This window comes from Schistocerca piceifrons, chromosome 4 (genome assembly GCF_021461385.2).
Source record: "Schistocerca piceifrons isolate TAMUIC-IGC-003096 chromosome 4, iqSchPice1.1, whole genome shotgun sequence".
NCBI lineage: Eukaryota > Metazoa > Arthropoda > Insecta > Orthoptera > Acrididae > Schistocerca > Schistocerca piceifrons.
In genome coordinates, this window is record NC_060141.1 from 472,934,956 (window position 1) to 472,953,597 (window position 18,642).

At 40.9% G+C, this 18,642-nt stretch overlaps 1 protein-coding gene across 1 annotated transcript in view; it reads left to right on the forward strand.

Annotated features, from left to right (window-relative positions):
• The window catches only part of LOC124795924 (methyl farnesoate epoxidase-like), a 416,805-nt gene that overhangs the window by 248,315 nt on the left and 149,848 nt on the right, over nt 1-18,642 (forward strand). Inside the window, 1 exon segment of the mRNA XM_047260004.1 lies at nt 4,231-4,449. Within this exon segment, the coding sequence (XP_047115960.1) occupies nt 4,231-4,449 (219 nt within the window).

An 18,642-nucleotide genomic window follows, 5' to 3' on the forward strand; every position in this document is an offset into this window, starting at 1 on the left:
AAGTGTGAAAGATACGAAAACAGTGGATGTAATTAAAATCTAAAAGAAAGCACGCCAGTGTTGTACAACAGGCCCGAAAATTAAGTACAGAACACACACCACTATTATTCTCTAAAAAAGTATTTGAAAATCGATAACTCTTTAAGCAAATTCTTCCGCCTACCATGCCGATGACATGCTTTCAAGTCATAAAACAACATAAAAGCAAAGCGACATTACAAATGCACTTTAAAAACTAAGGTAGTTTCAGGTGAGTAATCAAAATAAAATTAAAAATGCACATTATCTCTTGTGAAGCTACCTTACAACTGTCTCATGAAGCTGTATTGAGAATATCACTAATGGCGACAGTCTGTGTGTTTATGCAGCAACTGCAAATGTCCGCCAGACATGTATGCATGCCGCGTGGGATTAGCCGAGCGGTGTATGGTGCTGCAGTCATGAACTGTGCGGCAGGTCCCGGCGGAGATTCGAGTCGTCCATCGGGCATGGGTGTGTGTGTTTGTCCTTAGGATAATCTAAGTTAAGTAGTGTGTAAGCTTATGGACTGATGACCTTAGCAGTTAAGTCCCATAAGATTTCACACACATTTTAACATTTTTTAAACATGTATGCATGGATGAAGAAACAGACACTGTCTTTCACAATTTGCAGTTGTGAAAGTCGTTAAATGGATTCATGCATTGTGAATACATATTAGCGTCAGGTACTTGTGACACCAAACCTCCATATGTCACGCAGTCACAATCCAAATGCTCACACTTTCGTGAAACTAAGAACAGGAAGATATCTGTTATTATTCTGTATCATCATTTCAGACCCACGAGGCCTGATTATATAATTAATGGTGACAGTGACTGTGTTGATAAAGTAACTGCATTTATTATAATACAATGTCCTTCAGGCTTGCATTCATGTCCTTTGTATAGGTTGTATGTTTTCTGTTGGCCATTCTATATGGACGTACATCACGCAACACATGTGTAGTGTCGGTTTTTAGAATTTTCTATGGCCCTATATATACTCTCAGGTGACAGAGGAAATCTCCTAATGCCGTGTCGGACCTCCTTTTGCTTGGCATAGTGTAGCAACGATGACATGGCACGGACTCAACAAGTCGTTGGATGTCTCCTGCATAAATATTGAGCAGTTCTGTCTCTATAGCTGTCTATAACTGAGAAGGTGTTACGAAGCAGGATCTTGTGCATGAACTGAGCACTCCACTAGGTCCCATAAATGACCAATTGGAATCATGTCAGGTGATCTGGGTGGCCAAATCATTTTCTCGTATTGTCCAGACTGGTCTTCAAACCAATCGTGAACAATTGTTGCCCGATGACATGGCGCGTTGTCATTCATAAAAATTCGATCGTTGTTTGGGAACATGAAGTCAATGGATGGCTGCTAATGGCCTCCAAGTAGCCAAATATAACCAGGACCCACTCCCTTCCATGTAAACACACCACACAACATCGTAGAGGTATCAACAGTTTGCACAGTGCCTTGCTGACAACTTGGGTCCATGGCTTTGTGGGGTCCGCGCCGAACCCTACCATCAGCTCTTACCATTTGAAATCGGGACACATCTGACCAGGTCACGGTTTTTCAGTGGTCTAAGGCCCAGTGGTCACGAGCCCAGAGAGGCTTGCAGGTGATGTCTTGCTGTTAGCAAAGGTACTCGCATCAGTCGTCTGCTACCATAGCCCATTAATGCCAAATTTCGGCTCGCTGTCCTAACAGACACATTCGTCGTACATCACACGTTGATTTCTGCGGTTATTTCACGCAGTGTTGCTTGTCAGTTATCACTGACAACTCTATGCAAATGCCACTGCTCTCATTTGTTAAGTAAAGGTCACTTGCCAGTGCATTGTTCATGGTGAGAGGTAATGACTGAAATTTTGTATTCTTGGCACACTCTTGACACTGTGGATCTCAGATTATTGAATTCCCTAATGATTTCCGAAATGGAATGTCCCATGAACCTGGCTCCAACTACCATTCTGCATTCAAAGTCTGTTAATTCGTTTCGTGCAGCAGTAACCACCTTGGAAAGCTTTTCACATAAATCACCTAAGTGTAAATAATAGCTCTGCCAATGTATGTCGTTTTACACCTTGCGTACACGATACCACCTCCATCTGTATATGTGCATATTGCTATACTATGAAGTTTGTCACCTCAGTGTAATTTCTGTTACACCCCAAAATAGAAAAGGGGAAGGAATTAAATTTTTCTTAAGATCACACTAGCACAGTCACAGGTGATGCCAGACAGAGGTGTTGGCATAGCTGTGCAGCAGAAAGGAACAATAAGCACTGTAAATCGGTCATGTACATAAGCACACACTCCTACATTGGTGCCAACCAACAAGCACAAGTTACACATTCAGCAAAATGTGCGCTGAGACAAATGGACAGAGACATCAATATTTGTTAGCCCTTGTGATGTGAAAAAACAAGCGTTACCTCAGATGCAATAACGCATTTCAGAGACCTAACACTGCAGTTAAGCACCTGTAACAACTTTTACTGTGGAACAAGGACTGCTGACTTCTGGTAAAGAAATGGGCCACATTCAGTCATAATGAACAGAGCTTCACATCTTACCTCAATCCATAAATACCTCAGTTCCCCAGATCTGAATGCAGTTGGTCATTAGTGGTGATGGCGTTCATACCAATAGCATTCAATTCAGTGATGTTATGGTTTAGTGACATTTATGTTTTACATATTTCAGCAATCCTCATAAACATGCTGCTTACTATTTCTGAGAAGGCAACATTCAGGTAACCACGATCTCTCACTCATCGGCCTTACCATTGGTAGCCATCTATCATTTTGATGATATGGATGCTGAGGGTCTTCCAACACCAGTACATCTCATGGTGGTTATCACATTAACATATCGTCACTGCAGGGTCAAAGAGCCATCCAGTGCCTCAGTTTCTAATCATCATGGTAGGCACCTTGCAAGTGCTACAGCCTACATGTCCAATAGGGCCAGGATTGTCCAACTACATGACATCCAGCAGCATGGTACATCTCAATAGGTCAACGTAGATCATTGTCATCTTCCAGAGTGGGATTGAGAGTGCCCTAAACAGTGTAGGAACACTCTCACACTATAGCTCCACCTGCAGAAAGGCAGGCAGCAGCTCACAAGACATCAGCTGAACTGCTGGAGAAGTGGCACTGGTGACAGAAGCCAGGCTAACAAAAGGAGTCACTGGAATTCCAGGAGGTCCCTGGTATGAAATGTCAGCTGCTGGTGATGAGGAGAAACTCAATAATAAATCTGAACCAATAAATGTTAACATGCTAATCATGTTTTATTAGCGCCAAAAGATATTCTACAGGCCCATATCCTGACAATATTGAGGTGTCTCCACCTGGCACCGTTACAGTTTGTAGATTCTATGATAGAGTTACATCGTTGGGGGCTGTATCTATGCATCCCAGGAAAGTATATCTTTGGCAGGTGAAAGCGGCTACCTTTAGTTTACAACTGTGATTTGAGATGTTTTAAAATGTTTTAAGAAGAGTTTTATGTTTGAAAAAACTTGTCTATTACTGGGTTTTTACTTTTGATGGTGTCTAATGGCACAGAAGCTTATGTGTTATACTACAGGACGATATAAATATTTTATATAACAGCAAGTACATGTTGTGTTGCCATTTATTGATTGGTTTCCTTGTTTTATAGCACTTGTAATGGTAGTACATTGTCTCAAAACATATTCTGCTAAAAATTTCACACAGAAGACAACTGATGGCTTAACATTCTCAGTACCAAAAATTCACGTGCTAAAATTTTTAGGCCTAACATTACCATGAGCTACGGTTGTTGTATAATAAATTCTCAGAAATAAAGCGACATCTACAGAATATGGTCCATAGACGTCCGAATATGTTTGGATAAGTAGAAAAAGAAATACGTTGTGTTTTTCAAAACACAAAATTTAAAAAACCAAATTTAATTGATGAAAAAGAATTCAACTGAAGCTTCCAACCCCAAAAAGATGATTAGCAATGATGCCTACTTTGAAAATGACAAGTAGAAACGCTTTTCCCAATCACAATTTGTGCTCTGTCTCCAATGACCTCAATGTCGACGAGACGTTATGCCCAGATATTTCTTTTTTTCTTTGTACTTCTGACTTGATACTGAATATCTGGTTGGGTAGAGCGTGAAACATTGAGCTGATTGGCAGGTGTTTTGGTTGTGCAGGAGTAACGTTGGTGGATGGCAAGTTGTGGCAGGAGCAGCGCGCCTTCGTGATGCGCCACTTGCGCTCTCTGGGCTTCAGTGGGGCTGCTATGCAGGCGTTGGTGGGTGAGGAGGTGCGCGCCCTGCTGGAAGAACTGAGTGACAGCCGTGAGAGACCGACACAGCTCAAGCAGCTGCTGGGGCCCTCCGTGCTCAACGTCATTTTCCACTTCTGCGCTGGTGAGTGTGCCCAACCTTCCATCGACTGCTAACCATTGTATAATTTGTGGTTCTTCCTCTCCTTCTCACTTAATTTATCCAGTCACATAAAATACGGAGCTGCAGTTGCATGTTGCTGTGGCATTCAAATGGTAAGACAAGCTCAGCTTACCAATGCGTTCTCAAGCTGTGAATTACTGCTCCCAGGACCATCGCGGCCTTTCAGTAGGGGTGTCGAAGTGGTTTTATAAAAACAATACTTTCGTTCATTTGCTTCATGAGTAAAGGAACAAGTGTGCGCTAGTGTTGATATCTAGCAGGCTGGCAATGAAGTGCTTTTACTATGGCAGCTAAATCCTACTATATAGCTCATTTGTTTTTAGCAAAGAAATTTTAAAGGCAACTTTTGTCGAATACAGATCCGTTTTAAATTGTTGTTTGCATTTGTGATTTGTTTTTCTCTGTCAGCATGGACAAATCATTAAATGCAAGTACAAAACCTGATATTTCAAATGTATCAAGCGATTGTAAAGAGACGAACAGACGTAAATGTAGGAAATGCGACGACAGATTCTTGAATTCCGGTTTTAAATGTTGGAAATGAAGATCGACCTCAGAGTGTCATTTTTTTAAGCATGTTTCCTAATAAAATGAAACAATGACTGCATTCAAATCACGGTAGTGTGGTCAACAATCCATGAGAATACTCTTCCACAAATTTAAAAAAAAAAACTTACACTAAAGATGTTACGATTCCTATAGAAGCTCTTCATTCATCTAAGAAAGTTGCCTACTTTGTGGCAAAGAGAAAGAACGACCTTATTCTACTAGATGCTCTGCACATGGTACCTATTATGATAATTTACATAGGTGCCAAGCCACTGGTAAGGGTACCTTTGTCAGACCATAGTACTAGCCATCGAATGCTGAATAAAGCTGACGACTGTAATGTTCAACTGCCTGAAAAACTCACAGGTAGTTGTGTTTCTCTGTTCTCTTTGGTAAAGCTACAAACAACCACAATGATGTGCATCTAACTTATTACGTGTGGTTTAAAAATGACAAAAAGTTTCATGAAGATCATCTTTGTGGCAGGAAAATAACTTTTCAAGCAAAAGCAGTCTTTTATGTCTGAAAGACCAGACACCTAGCAGATTCCGTAGCTGTGATATGTATTATGTAAATTGAAGGTGGAGGGGGAGAGGAATAAAAGGAAAGGGATGGAACTGAAGGTATCAGCTGCATCGGGACTTTCTGTGTAGTGAGCGGCGACGAATGAAGCTGTGTGCCGGACCGAGACTCGAACCCGGGATTTCCTGCTAATTAGACAGTTGCATTAGCCGCTATGCCGCCCAGACACACACAATGTTAATGGTAAAATGCGCGGGCTATCTCGGTACGCGCCTCAGCTGACTCAACCTCCCACCTGGCGCCACCACTTTTCCATAGTCCCTGTCCATGTCCTCCATGCTCACTAATTTTGGATTCTCATTGGAGATCGAATGTAAATGTGCACCCGCACTGATGGTAGTGCATTCATAGCCCGCTGAGGTGTAGCAATTATATGAATGTGTAGTGTCTCTTCTTTCGGACATATCACTTTGCAATGGTAACAGTATAACTCAAAATATTTTGTTTTGTTATTCCTTTCGCACACAACACTCTTCCCTAAAAATATCTACACTCAGCCACTCTTTTTTAACAGTTATCTTTGTTTAACATTCACACTGAAGCAACCATTGCTACATTACGTTACCTCATTAACTAATCAGGTAATCGCTGATCATGAAGGCCTTTCCATTTTCGTTCTGCTATCAGTATGCTTCTCCACGACAGTCACTGATTCTCAGACATGGTCTGTATCAAACATAATTCTCTTGATTAATACCAAGCAGCTTTCTGCTAAATAACTAAAATATTTTCTGATCTACAAACCGAAGTAACACTTTTTACTATTAATTATACTTTCTACCAAGTTCTACACGTTATTCATATGGGCATAGCAGCGCATGACCACTTCATAAGGAAGCTCAACATTGACTCTCCTTCTAATGCAAAGACCGTGCATTACTACTAGCGCTGGGGCGTTGTTGTCATTATACAGCAAGGCACTGCTTTTCGGAGAAACAGGTGCGAGCAGTTAAGGAAGGTGTGCAATATCAGTGCGCTGTGACATCAAAGACTTCAGTGTTCATTTATATTCCCCATACACATTATTTTTTTCAAAAATGTGAGAAAGCAGGTTTTTTTGATAACCAATAGAGAATAAAATAGAAATCCCACAAGCAAACAAATAATCGATGAACAACCCAACAATTTCTCCTTCCTGAGTATCACATTGCAATCCAGCAGAAACATCATGTACATTCGCATTCTCTCGTCCCTACGCTGAAAATTATGAACTTTACATTTTGTTTATGTATTAGATGGTAATCAACATACAAAGAAATCAACTTTGTCTTATTGCGAGAATGATTAGAAGAAAATATAAAAATTCCTTTCCGGCATGTACCACATCCTAATCATACTATTGTTAATGATTATTAATGTAAATCTATGTAAATTACGTGCAATGATTGTACACAAAAGAAGTCCCATTACCAAATCGTTAAGTTACTGAAAATACTTCTTACCTCTGTATAAAATACTTCAATACCACATTTCCATAACATCAGAAATTATTACATCAATGGTATTTTGTATTCCACTACTGATCAGTCTAAGCAAACGAATATTATTGCTGCTCAGCATTTTCTAAGGAATCAAGAATATTTACCGCGTATTGCTACATATATAGTAAGAGAGGCAAAGGTGGAAAATATTTATATCTCAAGAGCAAACAGCATGCTGTCACCATATATACTACAAATAATTGTTTAAGTATATTTGTTATCTTAACACACAGAAATAAAGGCTTATTTTTGTGTAAGTAATGAAACACAGGCAGAAAATGTGGTATCTGCGGTTGAAAAAATAAAAAATATAATTAATACAAATTTTAGGCAATTTTTGTGGATCAATACACTCACAAAATAAACGTATTTGGCGTATTAGTTAACCACACAACACTTTTAGCAATACAAACACCCAATGACAGAGGTACAAATTAGCTGATTCATAACGCCAGACGGCAGACACCAGATGGGTGCGTTGAAAGTCGATTGTAGCCACAGAGGATAGAAGTAAATAGGCTGCACAAGATGTGTCAAGCTTCGCCCTCCATCTGTGTGCCCACGACCACTGAGGTACTGGTCGCCCCACGCAAAACTTAGTTTTCACATAAAAATATAAATACACTATTTTCGGATTCGCTCTTGTTCTCAACTGTGCTGTCGTTCTCATTCGATTTTTAGGAAACTATTCGGTAAAAAAATACACTAATGGCCGTTAAAATTGCTACACCACGAAGATAACGTGCTACAGACGCGAAATTTAACGGACAGGAAGAAGATGCTGTGATATGCAAATGATTAGCTTTTCAGAGCTTTCACACAAGGTTGGCGCCGGTGGCGACACCCACAACGTGCTGACATGACGAAAGTTTCCAACCGATTTCTCATACACAAACAACAGTTGAACGGCGTTGCCTGGTGAGATGTTGTTGTGATGCCTCGTCTAAGGAGGATAAAGGTCGGATTAGAGCCTATCGCGATTACGGTTTATCTTATCGCGACACTGCTGCTGCATTGGTCGAGATCCAATGAATGTTAGCAGAATACGGAATCGGTGGGTTCAGGAGGGTAATACGGAACGCCGTGCTGGATCCCAACGGCCTCGTATCACTAGCAGTCGAGATGACCTGCATCTTATCCGCATGGCTGTAACGGATCGTGCAGCCACGTTTCGATCCCTGAGTCAACAGATGGGGACGTTTGCAAGACAACAACCATCTGCGCGAACAGTTCGACGACGTTTGCAGTAGCGTGGACTATCAGCTCGGAGACCATGGCTGCTGTTACCCTTGACGCTCAATCACGGACAGGAGTGCCTGCGATTGTGTACTCAACGATGAACCTGGATGCACGAATGGCAAAACGTCATTTTTTCCGATGAATCCAGGTTCTGTTTACAGCATCATGATGGTCGCATCCGTGTTTGGCGACATCGCGGTGAGCGCAAATTGGAAGCTTGTATTCGTCATCGCCATACTGGCGTATCACCTGCGTAATGGTATGGGGTGCCATTGGTTACACGTCTCGGACTCCTCATGTTCCCACTGACGGCACTCTGAACAGTGGACGTTACATTTCATATGTATTACGACCCGTGCCTCCATCCTTCATTCGATCCCTGCGACACCCTATATTTCAGCATTATAATGCACGACCGCATGTTGCAGTTCCTGTATGGGGCTTTCTGGATACAGAAAATTTTCGACTGCTCAGTCGACTGGTCAGTGGTGGGCGAACAACTGGCTCGTCACAATACGCCAGTCACTACTCTTGCTGAACTGTGGTATCGTGTTGAGGCTGCATGGGTAGCTATACCTGTACACGCCATCCAAGCTCTGTTTGACTCAATGCCCAGGCGTATCAAGCCGTTATTACGGCCAGAGGTGGTTGTTGAGGGTTCTGATTTCTCAGGATTTATGCACCCAAATTGAGTGAAAATTTAATCACATGTCAGCTCTAGTATAACATATTTGTCTAATGAATACCCGTTTATCATCTGCATTTCTTCTTGGTGTAGCAATTTTAATGGCCGGTAGTGTAATAGTGTTTTCAGCGAGTTACAATTTAGCAAATCACCATTAAAAACAGATACAACAGATAATGTTTTATAAGCAACCCACTTGCTTCTGAGCAGAAGGCCTTACACGCCAGGAATGACAGTAAATTAAGAATTGTTTAAAACTCGTCGCAACTTGCAAATTATAGGTATTGAAATATTAAAGGCAAGTCGCCACAAACACAGTAGACGGCATCAGACGCCAGGAATGGCAGTAAATAAGGTTTTAAGGCTTACTGCTAAAATACAAATACCAAATTAGAATTTTAAGGCAAATGACCACAATCACGGCAGAAGGCCTTACACTCCAGGAAAGGCAATCCTGAGACTGGTTTGATGCAGCTCTCCATGCTACTCTATCCTGTGCAAGCATCTTCATCTCCAAGTACCTACTGCAACCTACATCCTTCTGAATCTGTTTAGTGTATTCATCTCTTGATCTTCTTCTACGATTTTTAACCTCCACTCTGCCCTCCAATGCTAAATTGGTGATCCCTTGATACCTCAGAATATGCCCTATCAACCGATCCCTTCGCATAGGAATATTGTTCCACAAATTTCTCTTCTCTCCAGTTCTATTCAATACCTTCTCATTTGTTATGTGATCTACCCATCTACTCTACAGCATTCTTCGGTAGCACCACATTTCGGAAACTTCTATTGTCTTCTTGTCCAAACTATTTTCGTCCATATTTCACTCCATACAAATACTTTCAGAAACGACATCCTGACACTTTAATCTATACTCGATGTTAAAAAAATTTCTCTTACTGAGAAACGCTTTTCTTGCCATTGCCAGTCTACATCTTATATCCTCTCTACTTCGACTATCATCAGTTATTTTGCTCCCCAAATAGAAAAACTCATTAAGCGTGTCATTTCCTAATCTAATTCCCGCAGCATCACCCGATTTAATTCGATTACATTCTATTACCTCCGTTTTGATTTTGTTGATGTTTATCATATATCCTCCTTTTAAGACACTGTCCATTCCGTTCAGCTGCTCTTCCGGGTCCTTTGCTGCCTCTGACACAATTACAATGTCGTTGCCAAACCTCAAAGTTTTTATTTCTTCTCCATGGATTTTAATTCCTACTCCAAATTTTTCTTTTGTGTCCTTTACTGCTTGCTCAATATACAGATTGAATAATATCGGGGATAGGCTACAACCCTGTCTCACTCCCTTCCCTACCACTGCTTCCCTTTCATGTCCCTCGACTCTTATTACTGCCATCTGGTATCTGTACAAATTGTAAATAGCCCTTCGCTCCGAGTATTTTACCCCTGACATCTTCAGGATTTGAAAGATAGTATTCCAGTTAACATTGTCAAAAGCTTTCTCTAAGTTTACAAATGATAGACACATAGGTTTGTCTTTTCTTAGTCTATTTTCTAAGATAAGTCGTAGGGTCAGTATTGCCTCACGTGTTCCAACATTTCTACGGAATCCGAACTGATCTTCGCCGAGGTTGGCTTCTACCAGTTTTTTCCATTCGTCTGTGAATAATTCGTGTTAGTATTTTGCAGCCGTGGCTTATTAAACTGATAGTTCGGTAATTTTCGCATCTGTCAACACCTGCTTTCTTTGGGATTGGAATTATTATATTCCTCTTGAAGTCTGGGGTATTTCACCAGTCTCATACATCTTGCTCACTAGATGGTAGATTTTTGTTATGTCTGGCTCTGTCAAGGCCGTCAGTAGTTCTAATGGAATGTTGTCTACTCCCAGGGCCTTGTTTCGACTTAAGTTCAAAATGGTTCAAATGGCTCTGAGCACTATGGGACTCAACTGCTGAGGTCATTAGTCCCCTAGAACTTAGAACTAGTTAAACCTAACTAACCTAAGGACATCACAAACAACCATGCCCAAGGCAGGATTCGAACCTGCGACCGTAGCGGTCTTGTGGTTCCAGACTGCAGCGCCTTTAACCGCACGGCCACTTCGGCCGGCCGACTTAAGTCTTTCAGTGCTCTGTCAAACTATTCACGATGTATCATATCTCCCATTCCATCTTCATCCACATTCTCTTCCATTTCTATAAAATTGTCCTCAGGAACATCATCCTTGAACAGACCTTCTATATACTCCTTCCACCTTTCTGCTTTCCCTTCTTTGCTTAGAACTGGGTTTCCATCTGAGCTCTTGATATTCATGCAAGTGGCTCTCTTTTCTCCAAAGGTCGCTTTAGTTTTCCTGTTGGCAGTATCTATCTTACCCCTAGTGATATACGCCTCTACGTCCTTACATTTGTCCTCCAGCCATCCCTACTTTGCCATTTTGCACTTCCTGTCGATCTCATTTTTGAGACGTTTTTATTCCTTTTTGCCTGCTTCCTTTACTGCATTTTTGTATTTTCTCCTTTCATCAATTAAATTCAATCTCTTTTGTTACCCAAGTATTTCTATTAGCCATCGTCTTTATACCTACTTGATCCTCTGCTGCCTTCACTACTTCATCCCTCAGAGCTACCCATTCTTCTTCTACTGCATTTCTTTCCTCCATTCTTGTCAATCGTTCCTTAATGCTCTCCCTGAAACTCTCTACAACCTCTGGTTTTTCAGTTCATTTATGTCCCATCTCCACAAATTCCCGCCTTTATGCAGTTTCTTCAGTTTTAATCTACAGTTCGTAACCAATAGATTGTGGTCAGAGTCCACATCTGCCCCTGGAAGTGTCCTACAATTTAAAACCTAGTTCCTTAATCTCTGCCTTACCGTTATATAATCTATCTGATACCTTCTAGTATCTCCAGGCTTCTTTCATGTATACAACCTTCTTTCATGATTCTTGAACCAAGTGTTACCTACGATTAAGTTATGCTCTGTGTAAATTCTACCAGGCAGCTTCCTCCTTCATTTCTTCCCGCCAATCCATGTTCACCTACTACGTTTCCTTCTCTTCCTTTTCCTACTATCCAGATCCAGTTACCTATAACTATTAAATTTTCGTCTCCCTTCACTATCTGAATAATTTCTTTTATCTCATCATCCATTTCATCAATCTCTATGTCATCTGCAGAGGTAGTTGGCATATAAACTTTTACTACTGTGGTAGGCGTGGGTTTCGTATCTATCTTGGCCACAATAATGCTTTCATCGTGCTGTTTGTAGTAACTTACCCGCATTCCTATTTTCCTGTTCATTATTAAACCGACTCCTGCATTACCCCTATTTGATTTTGTTTTTATAACACTGTATTCAACTGACCAGAAGTCTTGTTCTTCCAACCACCGAACTTCACTACTTCCCACTATATCTAACTTTAACCTATCCATTTCCATTTTTAAATTTTCTAACCTACCTAAGCGATTAAGCGATCTGACATTCCACGCTCCGATCTGTAGAACGCCAGTTTTCTTTCTCCTGATAATGATGTCTCCCTGATTAGTCCCCGCCCGGAGATCCGAATTGGGGACTATTTTACCTTCGGAATATTTTACCCAAGAGGACGCCATCATCATTTAATCATACAGTAAAGCTGCATTCCCTCGGGAAAAATTACGGCTGTAGTTTCCCCTTGCTTTCAACTGTTCGCAGTACCAGCACAGGAAGGCCGTTTTGGTTAGTGTTACGAGGCCAGATCAGCCAATCATCCAGACTGTTGCCCCTCTTCAGGAACCACACGTTTGTCTGGTCTCTCAACAGATACCCATCCGTTGTGGTTGCACCTACGGTACGGCTATCTGTATCACTGAGGCACGCAAGCCTCCCCACCAACGGTAAGGTCAGTGGTTCATGAGGGGGGGGGGGCGGAATACATTAGCAAAAGTTAATTAAAAAGAAAACAAGCAACTGATCCAGACGATGCTCCAGGAATTGGCCTCTGAGAAGGTCCGGCAAGAAACACTTTCGCGAGCGAGATAATAGTTGCATTCACTTCAGAAGATGGTAACTCGGACAAGTGTCAGTCTAACGAATGACTAATGATAATCTTGCTGAATCTACCTGACGTCCGATAAACCAAATGCAACGATGGACCAATACGTCAAATCCGGAACCAGTGGTCTGCACTGCGTCCAGAATATTGTCCTTAGAACCCCCAGAACGAGAAAGGAATCATTACCACCAGAGTAGAGGAATCACCAACCGACCTACAATCAAGAAAGCTGTCAAAATTACACGCATTACTGGACAGCAGCGACAAGGCTAGGAAACGTACGCTGCCGTTACATACACTAACCCCGCAGGACAGGTAACTGGGGCATTAGCGGCCACCAGGCAAGAAAAATTACCGCTGGTTGAACTTAACAAATCGTAACAAGTTGAACACAGTAAATAGCAACAAGAAGTGGAGGAGAGCTAATCAGATAGGCCTTCCCCAACCACTCCAATCGCTGCTCTTCTCCTCTGCGGCACTAGGGGCAGCAACAGGAATTCAAGTCACTGGAGAATCGCGGGATATCACAATGGTGGAGGTTTCTCTACTTGGATTGAAATACACTTATCTTAAAGCTTGCTGGATCCGGTTTACGACGAAGTCGTCCACCCTCGTGACCACAGCCCTTCCATCTGGCAGTCCATGCGTACCGGCAGCGGTCCCGGCGTGTTTCCACACTGCGCGGTCCTGGCTTCTCCTCCGTACCCAACCGAACTGGCCCTCTCACACGACCCGGTAAACAACGACGTCCGACGTCGCCCCAAATATAGGGTCACAGTTACTACATATCGATAACCGCCGCTGCTGCCACTGTAGGACAGGCAATGCTTGCGAAACCGAGTGGCGCCCAGTCAACACGAGAAGAAGACAAACAACCACAACCATGCCAACAGAAGGCGGAAATCTACAACAGCACCAGCGCGAGCCACAACATGGCTCTCTTACCTATGGTTTTTTAATGTCAGTAGGCATTTTTCCATTTAAAAAAGTATACATTTGCACAAGAAATGCACTTTCTAAGTGTCATTACAATCTGTTTATTCGCTGACAATGCGACCCCCTGACTACCAATCCACAGTGTGAAAACTGCACCATAAATAGCAATTTCTGTTTCACAATAGTTGCTGCGCAGCTTTTATGTGATTCGCCCTGTATATTAAATCTGATTTCACAGCAGCTTATTGGGTATTTAAATATGGTGTTATTGTTTTAAGCAAAATCTCCTCTGTAAAAATCAATATTGATTCCACAAAACAACAATCGTGTGAAACCAGGTCCCTCTGTTCACGAGACCCAGAAAGCAGTAGATACCGACCCCTAGGACGGTAAATTGTTCCTTGACTTTCGGATGGTATTTTATGCAGTTATTTGCTCTCGTGTACTGGGAAAATACGTAGGTACAGAAAATCACACCAGCTTTTTTTATTGGACTGAACAATGCCTAGCAGAATCTCCAGATGTGAAAGCAACTTTGGGTGCACCCCAAGGAAGTATTACAGGCCCATTACTGTTCACAATATGTTCATGCTTATTCATAAGTACCTCTGCTGTTCCAAAAGGTGACAGCAAGAAAACAAAAAGACACAGAAAAATGACACAAATCAGTGTATAGAGCATCCCTACGAGCTTCGATTCTTAAACGTGCCATGGTGTCGTTACAGAGCTCGCAACTACGTCGTCGCAGGCGTTTCACAACATGTATACAATCAACCACTCTGTATTGTCGCATGGAATTGGTCTGTGCCTACAGACAGGTAACCAGTGTACAGGTTTGAAGGGCAACATGATATCTTTGCACATTCCTAGGTAGCAGCATCAGTGACTTCAGTTAACTGCATGCACATGTTGCCGTTTGACATGTTGCAAATGGCATCTATATTAAACATTTCAAATGTGAGTTAAGAACTTAGAGAGATGCTATGTCCACTGATAGGTGTCTGTTTTTTGTATGTTTTCTGGTTTCTACACAGTTTTCTTGTGAAATTCAGGAGGTAAAGTACGCACAGGATATGGTGGCCGGTGCACAGCGACGAATATTCGTCCGAAGAGCCAGGTAAGTTCCTACGTTCGTTCTGGACGGAAGACCGCCACTGTTTGCCTGCACTCGGACAGTTGGCGACACGCTGCACTGATGTAATCGAAGCACATGCCCTGCAATCTTTCTGAAACGATTTTACAAAAACTAATCTGTAAAAGAATTCATTTTTGTGTCATGTCACTTAAAGCTTAATATGTCAGCTTCCCTGATGAAGTGCACATCATTTTGTTATTGGTCATAGTTATTGTAATATATGCATTTAAATGAGACACTGCACGAAATTCCGAAAAGTTTGCAATTAAAAATAGGGATCCGTATTTATTTGCGGTTGGTGCATATTACACCATATGTTGCTGGTTATGAAATATAGCTAATATATTCAATTTTTATTTAGACTTGAGTGGAGGTCTCCATCTGTCACTAATCTAGAGAAAATTGATATTATGTAGCACACTTGTTTGTGACCTCCTGCACCAGCCACAACGCCAGAATGAAATATTTATAACATTCCTCATAACACTTAAATAGTCTGAGATCTCAAAACGAGATATTGGCAAATTATAGTACACAAAAAGGAAAGTACTTTGTCATATGGTTAATATGTGAGGCTTCATTACTAACTTTGTTATTCAACTAACTACAGACGGTTTCGACGAAACAGTTTAATTTTTAAGGGCCATCGGTAGCTGGTGAAATGAGAATTGCTATGGGTTTTAGAATAACATAAGTGAAGACGTTACACGTTTAGTTTTGTACCAAGGATGCGCTTTTTCATAAGCTATTGACGATCCTTGACCTTAGTTCCTCAATAAACTTAATAAATCATTGTTTAACGATTCTGATGCAGCTGCATCTGCACAGCACTTTACTGAAGTGACGTTTGTAAACTCCGTTGTGTTTTGGCGAAAGAAGCAGATTTTAAAATGGCAAAAAGAGAAATGTTGGTGTACTGAAATTTTGCCGCTCACGGTGCTTCTCTTAAAGTTACAAATGGTTGACATGGAACATGAAAATAAATCACTGCTTTCGCTGCGTATTAAGCCGAATTCTTTTTCGTTGTTAACCAAGCCAGAGGTGACAGTAGATATTTTTGGATGGTCACGATGCAAGAGTAGGTTTGGTAGGGCTTAACACAATATTTACTAAAATACAAGTGGAGGTTTCAGTTTAGAATGAATTTCCCCTCCAGCACACATTTCCCCTACGGTGCATTGATGGCCAACCCACAAGCCCCACCACTACCGCTCCCCACTCTTTGCCCAGCTGACTGCGCGTCTACCAGCCACGTTATTCTGCATGAACTCTACTTATGAATAACACTGTGTAAACGACCTAGTGGTACTGTAGGAAGACTGTGCTGTTGTACAAATAGAAGTTTCAATTTTAGAAAATTGTAGCACAGTTGTGGAAGACCTACAGAAGATCCGCATTTGTTGCACAGAATCAGAATGGTTCCTTGAAAGGGCACAGTTGATTTTCCCCCCGACCTTATTCACTATTCAAGCTTGTGCTCTGGCTCTAATGACGTCATCGATGGTACATCAAACTCAAATTGACCTTCTCACAATCGAAAATGATTTTATGTCCCACTTGTTTTACTACGTTTGAATTTTGTTAATGTTGTAATCTGTTTCAGTACTTTAAGCCAATTTGGATCAGAATTTCGTTTTCATTATTCCACTTTACAATCTTGTATTTCCCCAAAGTACAAAATTCTATATAGGTATTTGTTTGCTTCCATTAAAAAAACAGATAGTCAAAATTGCTTCCCTGCAACCTTTTTTTGCAGCTAAACGGATATTTGAGCAATATCTCTTCCTTTTATTTCTTTCTGTTCATCCCTATTCTGTTCTAGTTAACAAGTTTAGAGAATTATACCTCATTTTTTGCGTGTAGAAATTCCATTTACCTTTTTTTTATTTGAGACTGTTCCCTTACCTCCAAAAAATAGCTTCATCGCCCACACTTGTCCTGAATATGAACCTCTACCGATCTCTCGCACTGACACTGTTATGAGTACCATTTCAACATGCATCCCGTGTCCACACATTACTGTAACACATAAATCTCTCCTTCCACACCTCGGTATAGCGTATAATCGTCTCCCCTGACCTCATTGTGGAAAATATTGTTTAGTAACTCCGCTTCAATGACGTTGTTGTCGGTAACATTATCATTCCTATTACGCAGTGAAGGTAATGACTGTCTCTTGCCGATAATATATTGTACATACGACTAGAAATTCTTGGAATTTTCGACAAGTTTCCGAAATAAAGTTTTTCTGTGGAAGCTGTTAAAGGCATCTCGCACTGAAAGCTGGATCTAATATTCGAGCTCTGCAAACAGTTGCCAATCTTGGAGACTGTGCGTTCTTTAAAATCAGGCATACTTTTTAAGTTGTTTCTACAACAGTGTCTTGACGTTTTTTGTGTACCACAAGGGATCTGTTCCATATCTTATTAATTTACTTGATATAGAATTCTCAACTGTCGTCAATAATATTTCTTTGAAGTAAAACCATATTTGGTTGACACATACATAGTATGGAAAGTGTGGCGACTGTCTCTGCGGAAGGCCTCAAGCGAATTTTTATCTTTCTTTAATAGATATATTTTGTACTTATTTTTTGTAGTTTTGTATGGTTCAATATTCAGTCTCGCTACCTTCACCTTGTGTTCAGTAATTCTTTTAACTGGCATGATGTTCTTCGTTTGTTCACGACTGTACACGGCTAGCAGGTCTTGTATGTCATTGCAACCATTTCCAGTTTACTGTTGTAGTCACTTCTTTTGTGTAGTGGACTCCCGATCTATTAATAGATCACAAGTCCACTAATCAAAGGAGGTGACTACACCAGTAGTGGAGACTGTGTAGCGTGGACTGGGGGTTTTAAATTTTAGAGCAGCTCAGAAAAATTCAAACAGGGACACAGCATCAAAGGCATCAGGTCAAACACAAGACATTGATTAGAACTAGAGAAGTTCTGTATCGCAGTTGTAGATTGTTGGAGCTCTGTTGGAGCTATAATCGCTCATAGAAAGCACTGAAAAGAAAACTCTTAAAGCTGGCTGAGGCTAGAGAAGACTGAAGTATTTACCAGAGACCTATCGGTGTTCAGGAAGGACAGACTAAACTCCCTGACTCAGACAAAATATTCCATGAAAATGTTCAAGGGAAATTTGAGCAATGGTACGTGACTCATGTAATTGTAGTTGGTGGGGACTTCAATCTACCCTCGATACGTTAGTGAAAACATATATTGAAAGCGATGGTAGGTACAGTTTTCCTAAATTATGAATTAAGAAAAGTGAAATTTTTGAAATTTTTTAGAACTTGTAAAAATTCTCTAAAATATAAATTACATAAGTTATTTATCTACAAAAGTAGATCAAGGAAGAGAAACCCTTCCTCTACCAGCCAGTACAATTTGAAAATGTATGTAAAATTGACAAATTTCGCATTGTGGGTATATTTGGTAATGTCTCCTCTTAAAAATGAAACTAACTATGCAAATGGAATTCTTTTTTCCTTCAAAATAAGTTCTAAGTACTTATTCCTCTGTAAAAATCTC